This window comes from Syngnathus floridae, chromosome 7 (assembly GCF_059516105.1).
Source record: "Syngnathus floridae isolate MCC-2025c chromosome 7, RoL_Sflo_1.0, whole genome shotgun sequence".
Classification (NCBI taxonomy): domain Eukaryota; kingdom Metazoa; phylum Chordata; class Actinopteri; order Syngnathiformes; family Syngnathidae; genus Syngnathus; species Syngnathus floridae.
Genome location: NC_142419.1, coordinates 14,518,967 through 14,536,059, shown reverse-complemented (window position 1 = coordinate 14,536,059; position 17,093 = coordinate 14,518,967). Strand labels below are relative to the sequence as shown.

At 47.7% G+C, this 17,093-nt stretch overlaps 2 protein-coding genes across 2 annotated transcripts in view; both read right to left on the bottom strand.

Annotated features, from left to right (window-relative positions):
• Positions 1 to 8: 8 nt before the first annotated feature.
• nars2 (asparaginyl-tRNA synthetase 2, mitochondrial) lies at positions 9 to 3,616 on the bottom strand. Its single transcript, XM_088380792.1, has 14 exons — positions 3,305 to 3,616; positions 2,987 to 3,096; positions 2,802 to 2,922; positions 2,393 to 2,533; positions 2,238 to 2,318; positions 1,845 to 1,939; positions 1,560 to 1,692; positions 1,207 to 1,305; positions 1,075 to 1,112; positions 861 to 927; positions 653 to 790; positions 487 to 584; positions 314 to 340; positions 9 to 218 (listed from the first exon to the last, which is right to left on the bottom strand). Exons 1-14 carry the CDS (start codon positions 3,458 to 3,460, stop codon positions 74 to 76), a joined length of 1,449 nt encoding a protein of 482 aa, XP_088236918.1. The 5' UTR covers positions 3,461 to 3,616; the 3' UTR covers positions 9 to 73.
• Positions 3,617 to 8,560: 4,944 nt separating this feature from the next.
• The window catches only part of tenm4 (teneurin transmembrane protein 4), a 142,374-nt gene continuing 133,841 nt past the window's right edge, over positions 8,561 to 17,093 (bottom strand). The window contains exons 34-36 of the mRNA XM_088380778.1: positions 15,351 to 16,965; positions 12,878 to 13,020; positions 8,561 to 11,237 (exon numbers count right to left, since the gene is read on the bottom strand). Of these exons, the coding sequence (XP_088236904.1) occupies positions 10,473 to 11,237; positions 12,878 to 13,020; positions 15,351 to 16,965 (2,523 nt within the window). The 3' untranslated portion in view covers positions 8,561 to 10,472. The remainder of the gene's footprint in view (positions 11,238 to 12,877; positions 13,021 to 15,350; positions 16,966 to 17,093) is intronic.

Below are 17,093 nucleotides of genomic sequence, written 5' to 3'. Positions count from 1 at the left end.
ATCATGGGTTTCATAATTTATGACAAATTTATTCATTTAATAATATTCATTTCGAAAGGAGACTCAAATGAGACTACAGCAGACAAGAATGTGAAAATCTGGGGAAAGGAATCACATCTTTGATGTTGTCTACTCCCAGAATGCATTGCAGATATCGCTCGAACCCCATTCCGAAGCCACCATGAGGGACGGAGCCAAAACGCCTCAAATCCAAATACCTGAAAATAAATTTATTCTCATTGGATCATGTGGCCATATACACCAAAATGTCCTTTATGAACGTAAGCAATAAATATTTATAATTTTTTTTTACCAGTCATAGGTGTCCTCTAATCCGACCCTGAGAAGAAAAAAATAATTGAACCCTTTATGGAAAATTGACTTTAAGACTTGCATTATTTAGAGATGTGTTGCTTGGCTAAAAAAAAAGCTTGAGGGAAAAACTGATCTACCACCCAAATGAAAGGGGTGCGAAGGTGCGCTTACTCTTCCAGGCGAGCCCTCAGCAGGTCCAGCCTCTCCTCTCTCAGCGAGCCCCCACACAACTCCCCAACGCCGGGCACCAGAAGGTCCACAGCAGCCGCCTGCGCACCACAGCGCCACATTACAAATCGGCTCGCTCGACCTTTGGTCCTGGCCGGTTTGAACCCACCGTGTGCTGGGGATGGTCCTGATTGTCTCTGGTGTAGAACGGCTTGAGCTGGTACGGATAATTGGTGACAAAGAGCGGACGCGTGCCGCAGTGTTTCACCAGATACTTCTCGTGCTCCGTGTGAAGGTCGCAGCCCCACTGAGAAGCGAAACCAGCGCAGGTCAAGGTGCTGCTCGGGCGGCTGAGATGTTTAGGAGATCATACGCACGTTTGTGGGGAAGGCGAACGTCTGCGAGCTTCGCTTAAGGATTTCTATTGCCTCACTGTAGGTCATCCTGGAAGTACATTAGGTGGACTTCCTTGAGCGCTTATTAAAAAAATAAAAAAAGAAGACCCAAGCCGAAGAGCGCAAAATCCCATCAAATGAACTCAACTGTATTTATAGAGCCCTTCAAAAGTGCCGATGCTGCAAAATGACTTACACGTGGAATTTCTCCTTCAGCATGGCCTCCACGGCATCCTTTCCGGAGATGCAGAAAGAAAGCCGAGTGAGATGATTGGCCAGCCGGTTACCGGGCAGGACGGGAGTTGGAGAAGCGAAGCAACTCACTCACCCTGTGTCCCGGTGTCACATGCTTATGGAACAAGTCCATGTCTTGAGCGCAGCGCTCCAACACGTGCTCGGTGGTCCATTTGAACATGTCCTCCATGACCTGAGGCGCATAAAATTCAGACCCTGTGAAATGGGCCAACTTTCTGTGGTGGTTAGGTTAATTTTTTTTTTTTTCCCACCTGGCTTAGTTACAAATCATTACGCATTATCGAGGATAGACCACCGGCGGCCACTCCGAGTGGTCATTAGATTAATTATGAGAAAATATCCACTTTAATTTTGTTTTTCTTACAATAATATTATTGTCTTTCTACATTGCTATTTTTTGCAAGTATCGTACGACGATAGGGGCACCTCCATGAGGTCTTCGAGGGAGCGCGTAAAGGCCACCTCCGCCTCCACCATGTAAAACTCCGCCAGATGGCGTCGGCTCTGGGAGTTCTCGGCGCGAAATGTCGGCCCGAATGTGTAGACTCTGGAAAATGACCTGAAGGCAAAACCACGGAGAGACACACTTGACGGTGCGCTCTGTGTGTGTGTGTGCAGAAGCTCATCTTTTGCCTGGAGGCACAAACTGCAAAGCAATTCCACGGAAGAAGATACAAAAAAAAAAAAAAAACGAATAAAATGACATCTCACCCTGCCATGACCTCCAAATGGAGCTGCCCAGACACGGTCAAGTAGGCCGGAACCGAGAAGAAATTCTCATCCTTGCTGTTCTCCGGCCAGGAATGCTGCAGAGAAACACATTGGCCGGCCACTTTATTAGATACAGCGCTCTGTTGACATCCAGAACAAGCACAACATCTTTGGAGACGGCCACAGTGCAACGTTCTCGCTATGTTATGGATTTTCTCGTTACATGGATGACCGCACCATTAAGTTATGGTGCCACCTAGTGGTGCTCCTCTAAAGTATAGTTAGTTAACATGTCATCATTTGTTCCAAATTGGGGGAGATAAAAAATTGAGATCTGAACAACTGTGGGGAAACAAATATGAAATGTCCAGAAGCCTCGTAACGCACTCTCACCTCGATCTGAAAGAGCTCGCCGGCCCCCTCGCAGTCGTTGGAGGTGATGATCGGCGTGTGAATGTGCACAAAGCCATTTTCCTGGTAAACAGGAAAGCGAAGCAAGCATCGGTCGGGGTCTGACTTTGCAAAACTCTCCGCTGACTTGACCTCACCTTGAAATAGGCGTGAACGGCCGAAGTGGCCTCGCCGCGTATCCTCAGCAGGGAGCCGAAGGCGTTTGTTCTGGCGCGGAGGTGAGGGAACTGGCGGATGTACTCAAGCTTGTGGCGCTCTTTGATTTTAAACGGGAAATCCTGTGAATGAAAACAAGCGATGACGAGTTGTGAACCATGACAACACAAAAAAAAGGAACAAAGAAATAGTGGAGCCACAAGAAAAGAAAGAATCACAGATTGAGGTCAGAATACAATCATATATATATTTTTGTGATAGAAAGTCTTGAGTTTGAAAGATTCCAGGTCATTTCGTTCTTGAAGATATGACTTTTATGCAAAATAAATAAATGACAAATCATAATCTTGATGAAAAGAAATTGAAGTTTGCAAAACTTTGGGTGCTCACCAAAGGGTTACATTGTCCAACCAGGTCGATGTGCTCCGCTTGTAGCTCCACGGGTTGTTTGGGGTGCAGACTTTTCTTCAGGATCCCTCGAACCTCAACGGCGCTCCCGAATGTGAGCAACCTTTAATTGAAGAAAAAAAAAATTGCTTTCTTCTGGGCAGTCGACACAATACAAAAGTCCTTACGGATGGTTCAGCTCAGGACTGCCGACGATCTGCAACGACTGCAGACAGCTGCCGTCGTTGACATCCAGGAATAAATTTGCCTTCTGCGATCTGACGGAGCGAACCCATCCCTGACAGAAAACTGCTTTGTGTTATTTGTAGATCCACAACTCAATGCAACATTACAGTGAACTGCAGACAGTCACATTTTGTGTGGAAGCCCGGACAAGATGTGATTATGCACCCATTCCCAGAAATGCAGAAAGACACTCACGATGATGTTAGTTGCGACAAGCTGGAAGTATGACACAACACACACAGGACAATATTAAACGTTACCTGCACTTGGACGTTTGCTTCCAAACCAGTGCCAGAAATTGCTTCAGCGACTCGAAGCTTCCTCGGCGCCTTTTTGCAGAAATGTCTCAGAGTTTTTAGCAAAACTCTACGAGAGGCGGAAGCAACATAACACGTTTGTGCGGCAGTCCGAAACATCTTACTAACATCACGACTTCTAAACCACTAAAGCATACGCGGCGCCAAGTTTTTAAGACATAAAACCATAAGTTTGATGGTGATTTAAGCATGAACCGGCTTGCTTGGCTTTCACCTGACATTCACGTTGATGCCTCTGTTTCACTTCCTGGTTGAGTCTTCCGCTATTGGTCCGATGAAATTACGTATGACAATAAGTATCCAATCAGATTAAAGACTGTCACGGCGGCTTATGAACGTGCTCATGGGAGTTGTAGTTTTCTTTTCAATTCCCAAAATGCACGTTTTTGTTCATACATGAAATTTAATTAGACTAGAACGCGTTTCTTTCTTTTTATTTACATCATCCACTTAAACACATTAGAATAGACTATTCTTGGTGAGAAAACAATCATCCACATCCAAGTCTCCTCATGTTGGACACAAACGCCCCCCCCCCCCCCCCCTTTCTGCAGAATGCTAAAACCGTCTGCAGGAAAGTGCTCTTGAAATTAATCTGGCGTGATGAATGGATCGTCAGCGTCAGGTCCATTTGCGCTTAAAGCCCGCTCATTCACCACCCGCCGTGACACCGGGTGCGCGCGCCCGACCGCCCATGGGTGCCGTACATCAGGATGCCAGCTTTGGAATAAGATGCCAGGGACAATTATTCACCGGTACCCCCGTCAGCCTCACGGAGCCTGGTGGTCTGAGAGAGATGCGACAGGCCGGCTGCGTGCAACCTCTGTCTGCCTCCTGACACATCATCATTAAAAGCTTACCGTGATGCATGGCTGATATTAATAATCTCCATCTTGGTGATGGGAGCAATTATGCACATGCGCTCATCTTGGTGGGGGAAGCGGAACAATTCAATTCTCCTTGGTGATTCACTGACAAGAGAGTGGAACGCTAACTGAGGGCATTTGTCAGAAATGTCACAATTTTCTCGCACCAGAATAGAAGCTTAAAAAAAAAAGATAAAAACAATCCTGCACGTTTGTTGGAGTGTACAAAATTAGAACTACAAGCAAATAAATTAGCAGTAAATAGAAACATCGAATTGATGAAATACTGGAAGTAATTAAAAATACTGTAATAGAACAAAATGTTTTGATGAATAAAGGAATAGAATTAATGTGAGCAGTTAAACGGGATTTTCTTGGTGAATGCAGCGAGGTGACTGAACTACTGTGACTGTACCAAAGGATGGCGCTGTAGCTCCAAATGACAAAAAAACGTGACAAATTCAAATTCCTTCTCCTGCTCGCTCCTGTAGATTTATTAAGATTTATTTATTAAGTGCTCAACCCACTCATGCCCCTCCTGGACCTTGTGACTACACTTGACTACACTTTCTTATTTATTTATTCATCTATTTTTTTTACCTCGTGTAGTGCACCTATTGAAGTGTCCATGAGGTGTACCTAATAACAGGCCACTTCATTAAAGAAAAATCATGGTCAAAGCTTAACTGCAAGTGAAAAGTGCCACACCCGCCCTCACCCCCACCTCCTGATTGGCTGCTGGATCTGTGACGTCACTTGGACAATCCATCAGGTACATCGCCATTTTCAGGTGTACCTAATAACAGACCACTACATTAGGGAACGTGACCCCCTCACCCCCACCTCCTGATTGGCTGTTTTATTTGTGACGTGCCTCCTGGACACTTCATTAGTCACACCTAATAACAGGCCATTGCATTTGCGAAAAATATTAAAGTTTGAAACGCAATATCTGCTGCGTCAGTGACAAGTCAAAACAAGGAACCTTCTTCCCATACATATAAGCAACACGTGAAACACAAGAAAAGCTGGAGGTTTGTCATCCAAGCTCTTGGAGTACGGGAGCCGGCCTTCTCCTCCTCCAAATATTGCGCATTCCCAAACGGAGGCCGGCCATTGATTTTATGTGGCACGGCTCGTTAAGTGCTGATTAGGCCGTTATAGCGGTATGATTTCAGGGAATGGCTCATGTGACAGCCCAGCAGATGCGAGTCGAGCGGAACTAACAGCCGCCATCTTCCCTCAAAGTCACCGGGGATGGCGCGCCCCTCGACTCTGACTCGGCAATGTTGGCCAGAACCCTTACAAGCAGTTATTCTGTAGGCGAAGCACGCCCTCTCATTGCCCTCGAGTGGTACGTGACAAAAAAAAATCACTGCCTAAATCAGGTGTGTCAAATTATTTTTTTTCGCGGGCCGCATTGTAGTCATAGCTTCTTTCGGAGGGCCATTATGACTGTCAACCCAAATAAATGTATTTTTTTACATTTACAAATGAGAATCACAGAATAGGTTTTCATTCAAAAAGAGACAAGTATATCAATTTGAACCTAATCAAAAGATTCCGCTTCCAGTATACTGAGCTACTGCAGGTATCAAATCTTTATTTATCTGAGCCATATGTATCTTTAAAGCAAATGCCACATTTACAGTCCTGATGAGTTCACCTTTATGTAAAATGAAGAAGTGCCACACCATATAGAATTAAATCATAATCACACTGAGTCATATAAATGTATATATATGTCTGTACATGACGCACGCCAGAAAATACTAAACAAATCATCAAGAATAAATGAGCCGTGAGTCCGCTCTTCTCCGCTGTCATTAACACAACCCCCCCCTCCCGTCCCCTCAAATGATACGTTTCATTTACCCCCGCTGATGACGCTAATGATATGTGAGTGAAAACGTGCTCTCCTCCAGATAGCGAGACAAAACCAGCGCAAGAAAGAACCCATCTTGTTAAAGGCAACGCGCGGCTCAGACACTGTAATTTGGATTTGGACACTCTTGACACGGACTCCTCTGTAGGCGACGTGCATTAAGCGTGTGCGGGTGTGATCGCAAAGGTCAGACTGCTGCAATAAGGGCCGATATACTTTCTCCCCCCCGAAGTATTTTTTACTGTCAGTGTCAAGGGCATCAGATGTTTGGCTTGTCTGCACATGTTATTTTATCGGAAAGCGCAATAAAGTGAAACACCTCCATATCACAAACGGCACATTAGGAGAAAACCAATTGGTGATGCGAGTGCGGCGAACCTGTTTCCGTTCAATCAAGGCAATAATAGCTTTGCGTTCGACTTCTCTGAAATTGTCAGGAACGGCGTCAAAAGGAACTGAAACGTGCTTATTATTAATGGAGTGACCGTCACTGTTGACTCATCACGCAGGCACCAATACACCGACACCGAAAGGCCTCAATTAGCGCGGCGCTGGCTGACACCATCTTTGTCGCGGCGATGAAGTGCGACATGAAAAGCTGTCTGAACACGTTAAGGACGATTCTTATCCCGGGTGACCTCGTAAAAGCCTCAGATGCGCTGTCGATAACCGTCGGCGTCAACCACGGAGGCCCGAGGTGGAGATTAGCCACGTGAAAATACAAAAGTGACATTTGAGCGTTCACACCTGTCAGGTTGAGCTTCACAAGCGCAGCTGAGGCTCCGGAAACCTTCCACGTTTCTTTAATGAACCGTTCTTCTAGGTACCATTTATTACTTTCAACAGATTTTTCTGCCAGTAATAGCTTGAAACTGTGCACGAGCACATGTTGCGACATTTCAGCTTCATTTAACGCAGAATAATTTGTAGCTCAGCTCACTATATTTTCCAGCTAGCTTGTGCAACCCTAGCACACATTTCCACTCCATTAGCATGTACGAGAAGCGACGGCGACCTCCGGCTGACCCGCGCACCGGTGACATTTTCAAAACGAGCGCTTGGCTTTCATTTGCGCCGAATCTTTTAATGACGCGTCACCAAACGAGAGTGAGCACCTTCAGGGACTTTAGCCGCCCTCCCTCAATAGCTTTAGCATCCCCCCCGCAACATTAAGCTTTTATTATGGCGCCATCATTTGCATGGGCCGGCAAGGCGAGCTCCGGATGATTAAAAGATGAGCTCGTCCTGCTCGCCATTGCAGAGACGCTTGAAACGCAGCTCGTGTGCGAGGCTTTTCATTTTCATGTTTTGAGGGTTGCTGCAAAGCGGGCAACAGGTGGGCTCCTCACTTTTGTTCAAAACATCGCTCGCTGTCAGGAAAATAAACACCGGGTCGACTTGAGAGACGGCAGGTGTTACACATTCATTTGCACTTTGGGCTTTTTTGTGAACTGTGCACACAAGAAAAGAAGCCTTTTTCTTTTCTTACTTTTCTCAAAAACAAGTATCTGTGCTTGGACTCAAATCCAGACTAGCAGGAGTACTTCTGTCATGCATCAAATAAAATGGCTGCCGGTCCAAAATGACCTCGGCACTATTTATTGTTTGAGTGACGTGACCTAAAGAGCATTACATCTATTTTAAAATTGGCCATTTTCTTTGTCGATATCAATTGCATTCGGATAAAAGGAGGTTATTTATAGCCATGACGCTTTACATGCTTTAATCAATATAGAGAGCAATTTTTATTCCATTTACAAATACCCAGATTAGCGCGACGGTAGCGAATGTCAAGAGGGATGCACGTCACTTTTTTTTTCTTTTTGACACCTGTCACTGCAGACTTCAAATGAAACGTCAAATTTTACTTCAAGTTTGCAATTTTTGGTTCCTACCGGCAGGCCCTCGTCAGGTTTCTGCAAGGGCGAAGGTGAATTTATTGGCGTTATGATTCCAGCCTGCAGGCGTAAACAAAGAGGTCTCGCTGTGGCAAAATTTTAGTTCTCAGCGAGAACTTTAGGGACTGTAGAACTTTCCGTCGAGACGGCGCACATACAGTACTTCCAATGTTTTTTTTATGACAGTTTTAGGCATTAACATTTGTTACTACTCACCTCATCCAGTAGCCAGATGGGGAAGTGGACGGGTCTAGTTGAGAAGGAGAAGTTCAGAAAGAATTTTAGTTTGCATGCTTCAGTTTTACTAGGCAGCTTTGGTCTCTGTTTCTGACATTCACATGATTTGTCCACCTATTGAACATGATCTGATTAAGTTAATTGGAAAAAATAATAAAAAATAAAATAATGAAAAAAATAAAATATATAAAAAAACAATAATAAATAATAAAAACAGAATAATAAAAAAAATGAAATGTAACATTAATAGTGCCAATTATGAGCAACTGGTGTGGACAATTAATTTTCCATGACAGAACTCAACACAACCAGATAAACACAAAATATTCCCTTTATTTTTTTTACTCATTCTACCTTCATAAGACTACACAGGATGTAGCTCTAAGCGGTATCTACAGTTTGCATCTTTTTCATTTACAGCGCGCTTCTTAACTCGTCATCGTATTTACAGTTTGAGAAAAAAAAACAAAAAAAACAAAAACACTGTTGTAAACTCAAACGAAATGAATCTGGAACTTTAGCAGGGCGGGAGGGACAAAAAACAACAACAACAGTTCTCAGTGCAGCCATCATTGAACATACAAATCAAAACGACAGAACAAAAGGAATTGGGACACCAAAAGACTCCCAACGCTTTTGATGGACAGATGGGGAGGCGTGCAGTCAAGTCACATTGTGACCTTTTCAACCGTCCTCGTCATCACGTGAGTGTAAACACAAGCAGGAACACCCGCTGCTCCCGTGCATTGCGTTCCGTTAAGGCAAAGCGCGCTGCTTGGACAAAAGTGGACGCCAAACCTTCTACCCAATCAAATTCATCCAATCAGGCCTCGATGAACCTCGCTGGGGGCGTCCCATAACTTTTGTCCAGGTAGCATCTCTCTCATGGTGTCGCCAATGCAAAAGCAGCACATGTGGGAATACTGTCAGCGTTACGAGGTGAAAACACACTCGACCCACTTTGGGCCAAGTCCAACGATGGACGCAGGAGGGTTCACATTTGTTTTCAAAAAGTTCACATCTTTTTTTTTCTGAAATCCCGTGTGTTTGTAAGTGGTGAAAATCAAAGAGGAGCACTTGTTCTTTGCATTTTTTTGTATAAACGTAAACCACACACAATTTTTGAAAAAGTGCTTGCAAATCCCTTAAATGAGCTTTTCGGAGCACTTTTGACCATTCAGCAGTCCACAGGGAAAAAAAAAAAAAAAAACTGACGGGCCGCCTTGTCCAGGCTGGCGACACGCCTCTCGTTATCAATGCTCGACAAGTTTCAAGTAAAAAAAAAACAAAAGAGAAAAGAAAGAAACAATGTGATCAAAAGATTAAAAGAGAGCAAATCTCCTTGGCTGAAGGAAAAGGCAGAATAGAGCGAGCTGAAAAATGTAGCCGCACTTCAGGGAGAAGAAAAAGAAGGGCAATCAGCGGCTCATTCATTCTTTGCCTTGTTGATTGGCTCATTGAAACTCCAACAATTAAAATTGTTTTTTTTGTTTAGTTTAGACAGCACAAAAGAGACCTTGTGTTTATATTTGAGACTGACATAAAAAAAAAAAAACTAAATGGAAAAATAGGATGCAGGACAGAATTGGATTTTAATATTTGCTCGGTCGGGTTTATGTGAGCTGGTAACGAGCATCAGTCAGCCGTCACAATCAATCCGGAACACGATCCATCAAACCGTATTACGTTTGTCAAATCGGCGTCATGTGGCAGATCACATTTGGTTGTTTTGTTTTTTGTAAATCACCGAATTAATAGTACATAAACAACAATTGGCTAAAAAAAACAAAAAATTGTTTTGCTTAATCCAGAATAAAAGTTGACCAGATCGCTCAATTAATCGATGAAATAATCAATCAAATAATTGTGACAACCCTAATTGAAATGAAGCCTGGTTTGGTGGATGGATTTTCAATTCCATGGTTTTGCTCTTAAAGAATGAAAAGCAGTCACTTTTTTTGTGTCGGATAAAAAAATCAGAATCACAATATTTTGACGCTTTTTCATTTTTGCTCTTTCCAACTGCCAATTAAAGATGGAAAGAATGATGGTGAGTGCAACCGACTGTTTGTCAAGTTTTTCTATTCAAAAGGAGGCTGCGCACGCACGCACGCACACGCGCACACACAAAGGGGCGGCGGCGTACCGAAGCGTCTTTGGCAAGAGGTCCACCGTCGTTGTCGGCGAGAGTCCGTCGGGCCGGGCCGGGCAGCGCGGCGTCCATGTCACCTGCGGCGGCGGCCCATTTCGCTTTGTCTCATGAAGTGGACGTTGTTGACGCTGTCGGCCAGCTCGGGGTACTGCTCGGCCGACAGCACGTAGAAGCCGTCGTAGCCCTGCACCTTCCCCGAGCCCAGCAGCTGCTGCTTCTCGCCCTCGGTCCAGGCGCGCGAGCCCTCCTCGCCGTCGCGCAGTCTCTGGCGCTCGCGGGCCCAGGCCTGCGCCACGGCCCGCCGGCGTGCCGCCTCCAGCAGCCGCGCCTTCTCCTCCTCCACGCTGCTGCCGTAGCGCGTGTTGAGGCTGAGCGCGCCATACTGCAGCTGGATGTCGGTGATGCGGCGGGCGCGGCCGTTGAGCACGGCGTTGACCTGCGACACCGTCACGTTGACGCCGTTCTCCAGCGTGCGCCGGCCCGCCGCCATGCCGATCAGCCCCAGGTCGCCCTCCACCGGGCCTAGCTTGACAAAGTGGTGCGTGTCCACGCCGGCCGCCGTGTAGCGCAGCGACTGCAGGTAGAAAGCGTCGTTGAGCACGGCCGCCGTGCGCCGCCCGTCCTCGTTGGCCAGGCTGACGATGTCCGTGCTGATGCGGCCGTCGCGGATGGCGAACTTGACGCCCTTGCCGAAGACGGAGCCCGCCGCTGCGAAGGCCGCCGAGGCCTCGGCCTGCGGGCAGCCGGCGCTCTTGGCGTCGTAGATCTGGCCGAAGCGCTCCAGCTTCACGAAGGCCTTCAGCTGCCTCTGCACTTGGCACTGAACGCCCAGCAACGACTGCAAAGCGCAAACACGCAGGAACAATTCTTTACCTTTACCTGGCGATGAAGCCCAAAGGAAAAAAAGCAAACTGGTCAATTTGTGCCTGGTTCTTGTTTGGGTCAACTACTTCAATGGCAGCTTGGGTCCAGTCCACGGTTTGATGCGAGGATGAGTCAGCAAGCAGCGCTAACATGCCTGATCTCCCGCATCACTCCGTGTTTGCGTCTTGCGCTATCAATGAGAGCTGCTCGCCCCCCCCCCCGGCGGACCCCCCGGAGCGTACCGTCATCTGCACAGCATGGGGGTGCAAATCCAGCCCTAGGCCTGACCCAAAATGCGGCACACAACCTCGTCTCTCCGGACCCTCAACAGACATTTGTCATGCTTGGCCAGCGGAGCAAAAGTAAATGAAAGCAGACTCTCATTTTCCCAGCGGATGGAGGATTCGGAATCCATCACGTCGCCGGGCCAGAACCGATCAGAGCACGTCTCACTAACAGATTCATTCGTCTTTTTCTTCCTAATTTGCGCATGAGTGCCCGTGTTCGCAATCAATCGTGAAAGAGCCCAAAATTCAAGTTGTTTTCCTTTGCTAGCTTTTGAGAGTGCTGATTAAAAGACGACTTGTGCGGTGGCGAGAACATACTGGCAATGCCTTTCAATAGGACGGTGGGGTGGGGCCTCTTTCTTCATGCCGTCTAATCTACGCCGACGACGTTCCCCAACATACTATCTCTCCTGGAAGGATTTGAAATGCAAATGATTTTGGATTGGAAAAGCCATTTCCTCGTTTGCCTTTGCAGATCGGTTGGGTGAGGTTGGCGCAACGGGCGAGTGCACAAAGCTATCTTTGCTGGATGTGCACAAAAAAGTGAAATTGCACACCTTGGATACGTGCTCTCCAACATTTCCAACCAGATTTCCTCATATTATGTTATCAGTGGCGTGATGGACATCAGGACCCTCGCCCTCTTTTGTCATTTCTGATTGCAGTTTCTTCTATTTAGTTTTTTTTTTTTAATTTAAAATGTTTTCTATTTTATTTTAAATGGAAAACTGACACTAATCTTCCTGGAGTTTTTAAAAAAAATGTTAATTGATTTTTAAATTTTTTTTTATTCAAAGTGGAAAACTGACACTAATCTTCCTGGATCTTATTTTATGCCCTCATCCAATGACTCAATTGTGTCCACATTTCGTTTCCTCGCGGTGCCCGTGCTGACTGCGGCTGGGCCGTCAGATCACTGTTTCACTAATGGATGACACCGAGTTGAGGTGGCAGCCGGGGCGTCTGCCGACACCAATCTGACGGGCGACGTTAGCTCGTCTCGCTGCAACCCAAGCCCGGGCGACAACATTGGCCTCCTCAATAATTCAGGCTCTCGTGGAAAGGGAGGGGGGGGAGGGACTTTAAAGGCCTCGCTAAAGCGCGGGAATCGGAGCATGTCTGCTAATTCCCAGACCTTGGCTGAGGGTGTAAGACTTGAGATGAAATCAATGGCCGGTGGTGGAGGGAATGGAGAGTGAATTTCCCTAATGGCAGGACAATTACAAGGGCTGTTTAGCCCGACCCCCATTGACCGAGATGAGACCGGGACCCGGCTCGCCGATTGCCGGCTTACGATGCGGAGACTGGAACCGAGCCGAGGGCTCACCTTGGTGCTGTCCCACTCCTGCGTCTTCATCTGCGTGCGGACCAGTTCGTAGGACGGCTCCAGTGTGTCCGTGCTGGGTTTGCGGTATCCCGGGATGACGTTGTACAGCTGGAAGCCGAAGGTCACGAGCCAGCTGTTCACATCTGCAAAACAAAACTTTTATTTGGGATACCATTTTTTAAGACTTGAGTAGTGATACCGATACCAGGTACCGATACTCCTCATCATCGACCTACAATGAACGGCAACAGGTGGATGAAAACGCACACGTATATTGTAAACTCCGCCCTCTTGTGGAAGAGCATGTAATTGCACCGTTCCGACATTTAGTGAAACGTGCGCCTCACCCATCTAAATTCTGGCGTGACGCCGACTCTTTGAGGTATTTCGATGAAAGCTTGTCGCCGACACCTGGGAAGCGTTTTTGAATCGCGAATCAAATGCATCAGCACGTCTCCTTTTGAACGACTCCATACTATCTATCGTTTGTTTGTGAAAGCACACAAGCTGCAATAAATCCTCCAGACTGTTTGAAGTGACTCACGTCGCGTTCCGCAGGTGCCACGGGGAAGGAAGGGGTGCGGTTCGCCGATGGCAAACGTCGCTCCAGCGAGCTAATTATACGGCGTAATATGGCGTCAATTGCGAGCAGCCGAGCCTCTGGGATTATTTTGTATTCTAATGAGATGCGGGAGGCATCTGCGCCTCAAATAGCGCCGCTTGGGTGGAGGTGCGGCTGGCGTCCTCCCGCTTTGTGCAGCCATTTGTGGAATTTCTCATTTAAAAAAAAAAATTGACACATTTTTGGTCAAATTTGTCAGTACAACCTGACAGCAAAAATTAGCACTGCAACGGGTGAGTACTTTTAGCGCCGACATTGGACGACCCCTGACAAATGCTTTTTTTTTTCATAAATCATTTGTTTGAGCAGACCTTGGTCATTTAACAAAATGGATGTAAATGCCAGCGCCATCAATCGCAACTGAGGCTGTCCAAAAGCCATTCAGACCAAAATGGGAAAGAAAAAAAACCTGGAAAAAAATGTTGATTTCCCTCGGCACCTCCTATAGGGGACGGCAGATTCCTCGTTATGATCGACAAAAGACACATTTGCGTGTCAACACAATGCACACACAACCAATTTGGGGGGGAGACACAATTGCGAGCATCCCACTCGAGTGCGCTGCTGTTTTGCTTCGAGCGAGCGAACGGCTGCGACGAGTGAACTCGCTGACTCTTTTGACAAATCCATTTTGTTGCCACTTCTTTATGTGGCTTTTCACGGTGCTTTTTACATGGGAAAATTTACTTCTATGATTTGCTACAGGGAAGTAAATAAGCCTAAAAATCTTTTACTCAGTGACACAACAAATTGAGACAAAGACGTAGTTCATGCAGCCGCACGTTTTTGCTGGCGGGGAGATTTTATAGCCCAGAGCGGCACCTAACGGCTCCAAAGTGACATTTGCAGGTACAATTTGCTGCCGTTTAATGCGCTAATTAGCATCCTAGTCCGACAATTGTCATCAGCACGCCACATTTCCTCGGGCAAACAAGCGGCGACGTAGGGGAAAGAAGAGTAAATAAAAGGCCGATGTGGGGAAAATATTCTGTGCGGCCTTTTGTTTCTCTGTGACCTTAGCGCTTGATCTACGACTAGTGATTCAAAATGAATTCCTCCGGTGACATCACGACAGCGGGCGATGACTCGTGAGCGATTTCCGGAGCGGATCTTTTGTCTGTTGATGCAAATTGTGTGGCGCTGGGAGGCTCCCCGCTACCCTGAAGTGAGTGTCACTCTGCCAGCAAAAACACTCTTTGGGGGGGGGTGCAGATATGTGGCTCTCTCTTCCCCCCCTGGACATGTGTAATTTTAGCGCCATAAAAAACGTATATGCATTATTGATCGCCCCCGGGTGGGACTCACCTAACATCTGCCGGCATGGCTATTTATATTGCGCTACATACAACCCCGTGGACACCAAGTTGAGGTCGCTCGCTCCTTATGTTTATATTTATGCGCTCAGAGAAATGTTTCACATAAAAAAAAATATTTCCTGGAGGATTGAAATGTGGCCTTGGAAAGTTTGTTTACAGTAAACCCCAGATGCAGTCTGTGAAATAGTGACTACTCGCATATTTATATGAAAGCTTTAAGCCTAATACAAATATCTGTATTTATGACTGTGACTGAATGCGTGCGACTTTAAAAAGCACGGCTTGGCTTGTTGCGCAACGTCTGACTCAGCAAATCAAGTGTGGGGTTGGATGGCTGTTAACTGGCCTAATCACATTGTAAGATTGTATAAGACGCAGTGTAAGCACAACTAAGTGTCATCTAGTGGTGATTGATGATATTGCACCTTCAAATTCACATATTTGGAGATTTTGTTTGTCTTTTTTTGGTTGGTGGTGTGTACAAAATGTGTGTAGGCTCAGTAAAAGTTAAAAAAAACAAAAAACTGCGACATACCCGTCATGTAGCACTTGATCTCCTCATTGTTGCTGAGCGGGTTGTTGTTCTTGAACATGTAGAGGTTGAAGGGCACAATATGGCCGCTGTTGAGGCGTTTCCAGACGTCGTGGTCGGGGGTGGTCCAGCGCCCGGCGAGTACGTCGTAGTCCCTGCGGCCCATGTGCACCAGCCGGCTGAGGGGCTCATACAGGCCGCCCTGGTAGCCGATGATGACCTGGAACCCGGGGTTGGTGTCCAGGTAGACCTCGCCGAAGGCTGTGTAGAGAACCCGCTTGATCATGTGACCCGAGCCGCTGAACACGGCCAGGGGCGTGCCGATGTTGTCGCAGGCCACGTAGAACTCGTCGCCGCTGCTCAGCTCCATGGCGAAAAGGTGGCCCTGCAGGTCGTAGTACAGCGACGTGATCTCGGAGCTGCTGTGGTTGTACATGTGGGTGACCCGGGTGGGGCTGGACAGGTCGGCGTAGAAGAACTGCAGGTGGTGGCCCGCGCTGTTACGGCTGGACACCCTCCGGCCCAGGCCGTCGTAGCGGTAGCGGATGTTCCAGCCGCTGGCTTTGTTATACACCTTCACCAGGAGCCCGGCCGAGTTATAGTCAAAGTAGTCGTTCCCTCGCTGGCGCAGGAAACCGTCCTCGTCCATCCTGTACTGGACGTCGCCCAGTCGGGTTATGCGGTCCCGTATATCGTAGCGCAACGGCGTCAGGCGGGCGCTGTTGCCCGGACTGAGCAGATGCGGGTTGCCGTTGAGGTCGTAGCTGTAGCGCCACAGCGGCTTGTCGTTGACGGACACCACCTGGAGCTGTCCGTCCGAGTCGTACTCGTAGGTGTAGCGCGTGGTGTTGGCGTAGGGCCCCACCTTCAGCTCCTTGGCCACCACGCGACCCATGTTGTCGTACTGCACCATCATCCAGTACATGAGCGAGCGGAAGATCTCGTACTGAACCTCCTTCACGCGGCCGTAGGCGTCAAAGTGTTTGGTGTGCGTCATCACCGCCGTGGTGATGATCTGGTTGATGTCGTAGTAGATGACGCCAAACTTGCCAAACTGCTCGGCCTTGCCCGACACGTCGTCGTAGCGGTACAGGTCGATGGGCAGCGGCGTCTCGTTGATGACCGCCTGCATGCTGGTGACGCGGAAGCTGTTGTCGTAGACGTAGTCGAACCTGGCGTTGACCATGCCCTCTTCGCTGAAGCGGAAGATCTGCCGATCGATCAGCGGGCCGATCTGGCGGTAGCGGATGGTGCACGTGAAGCTCTCGCTCTGCAGGTTGACCGTCTTGAGCATGCCGGCCGCCTCGTCGTAGGAGAAGCCCACCCGGGTGGTGTCGTAGAGGATCTCCAGCAGCTTGGACAGCTTGCCGTACTTGTAGATGACCCGGCGCCCCGTGCCCAGGTAGGTGGTCTGCAGCAGCTGGCCCTCCTCGCTGTAGTCCTGCAGCACCGAGGCGTTCCCCTCGGGGGGCCGGTACGTGTTTCGGTAGTAGCCCACCGACAGCGCCGTCTCCAGGCTCTGGCGGGCCACGTTGGGCATGGTCACGGACGACAGACGCTCGTTCTTGTCAAATTCAAAGATGTACTGTCTCTGGCTGGAGAGCAGGAGCACCATGGACTGCGAGAGAACACTTCAGATCAACCTTCCGTTTCGGATATTTAGTCGACGCGTGGATGACGTGGCTAATCGGAAAACACGATTTGCTCTTTGAGAATCGAGGTTCGGCTTTATGAAATGCAGTGAAA

Coding starts and splice junctions, on each gene's coding strand:
- nars2 (XM_088380792.1), bottom strand. CDS start 3,460: ATGTTTCGGACTGCCGCACAAACGTGTTATGTTGCTTCCGCCTCTCGT. Junction 1,693..1,844: donor CATTTGGAGGTCATGGCAGG/GTGAGATGTCAT, acceptor TTTTGCCTTCAG/GTCATTTTCCAGAGTCTACA. Junction 791..860: donor CGTTCGCCTTCCCCACAAAC/GTGCGTATGATC, acceptor TTCGCTTCTCAG/TGGGGCTGCGACCTTCACAC.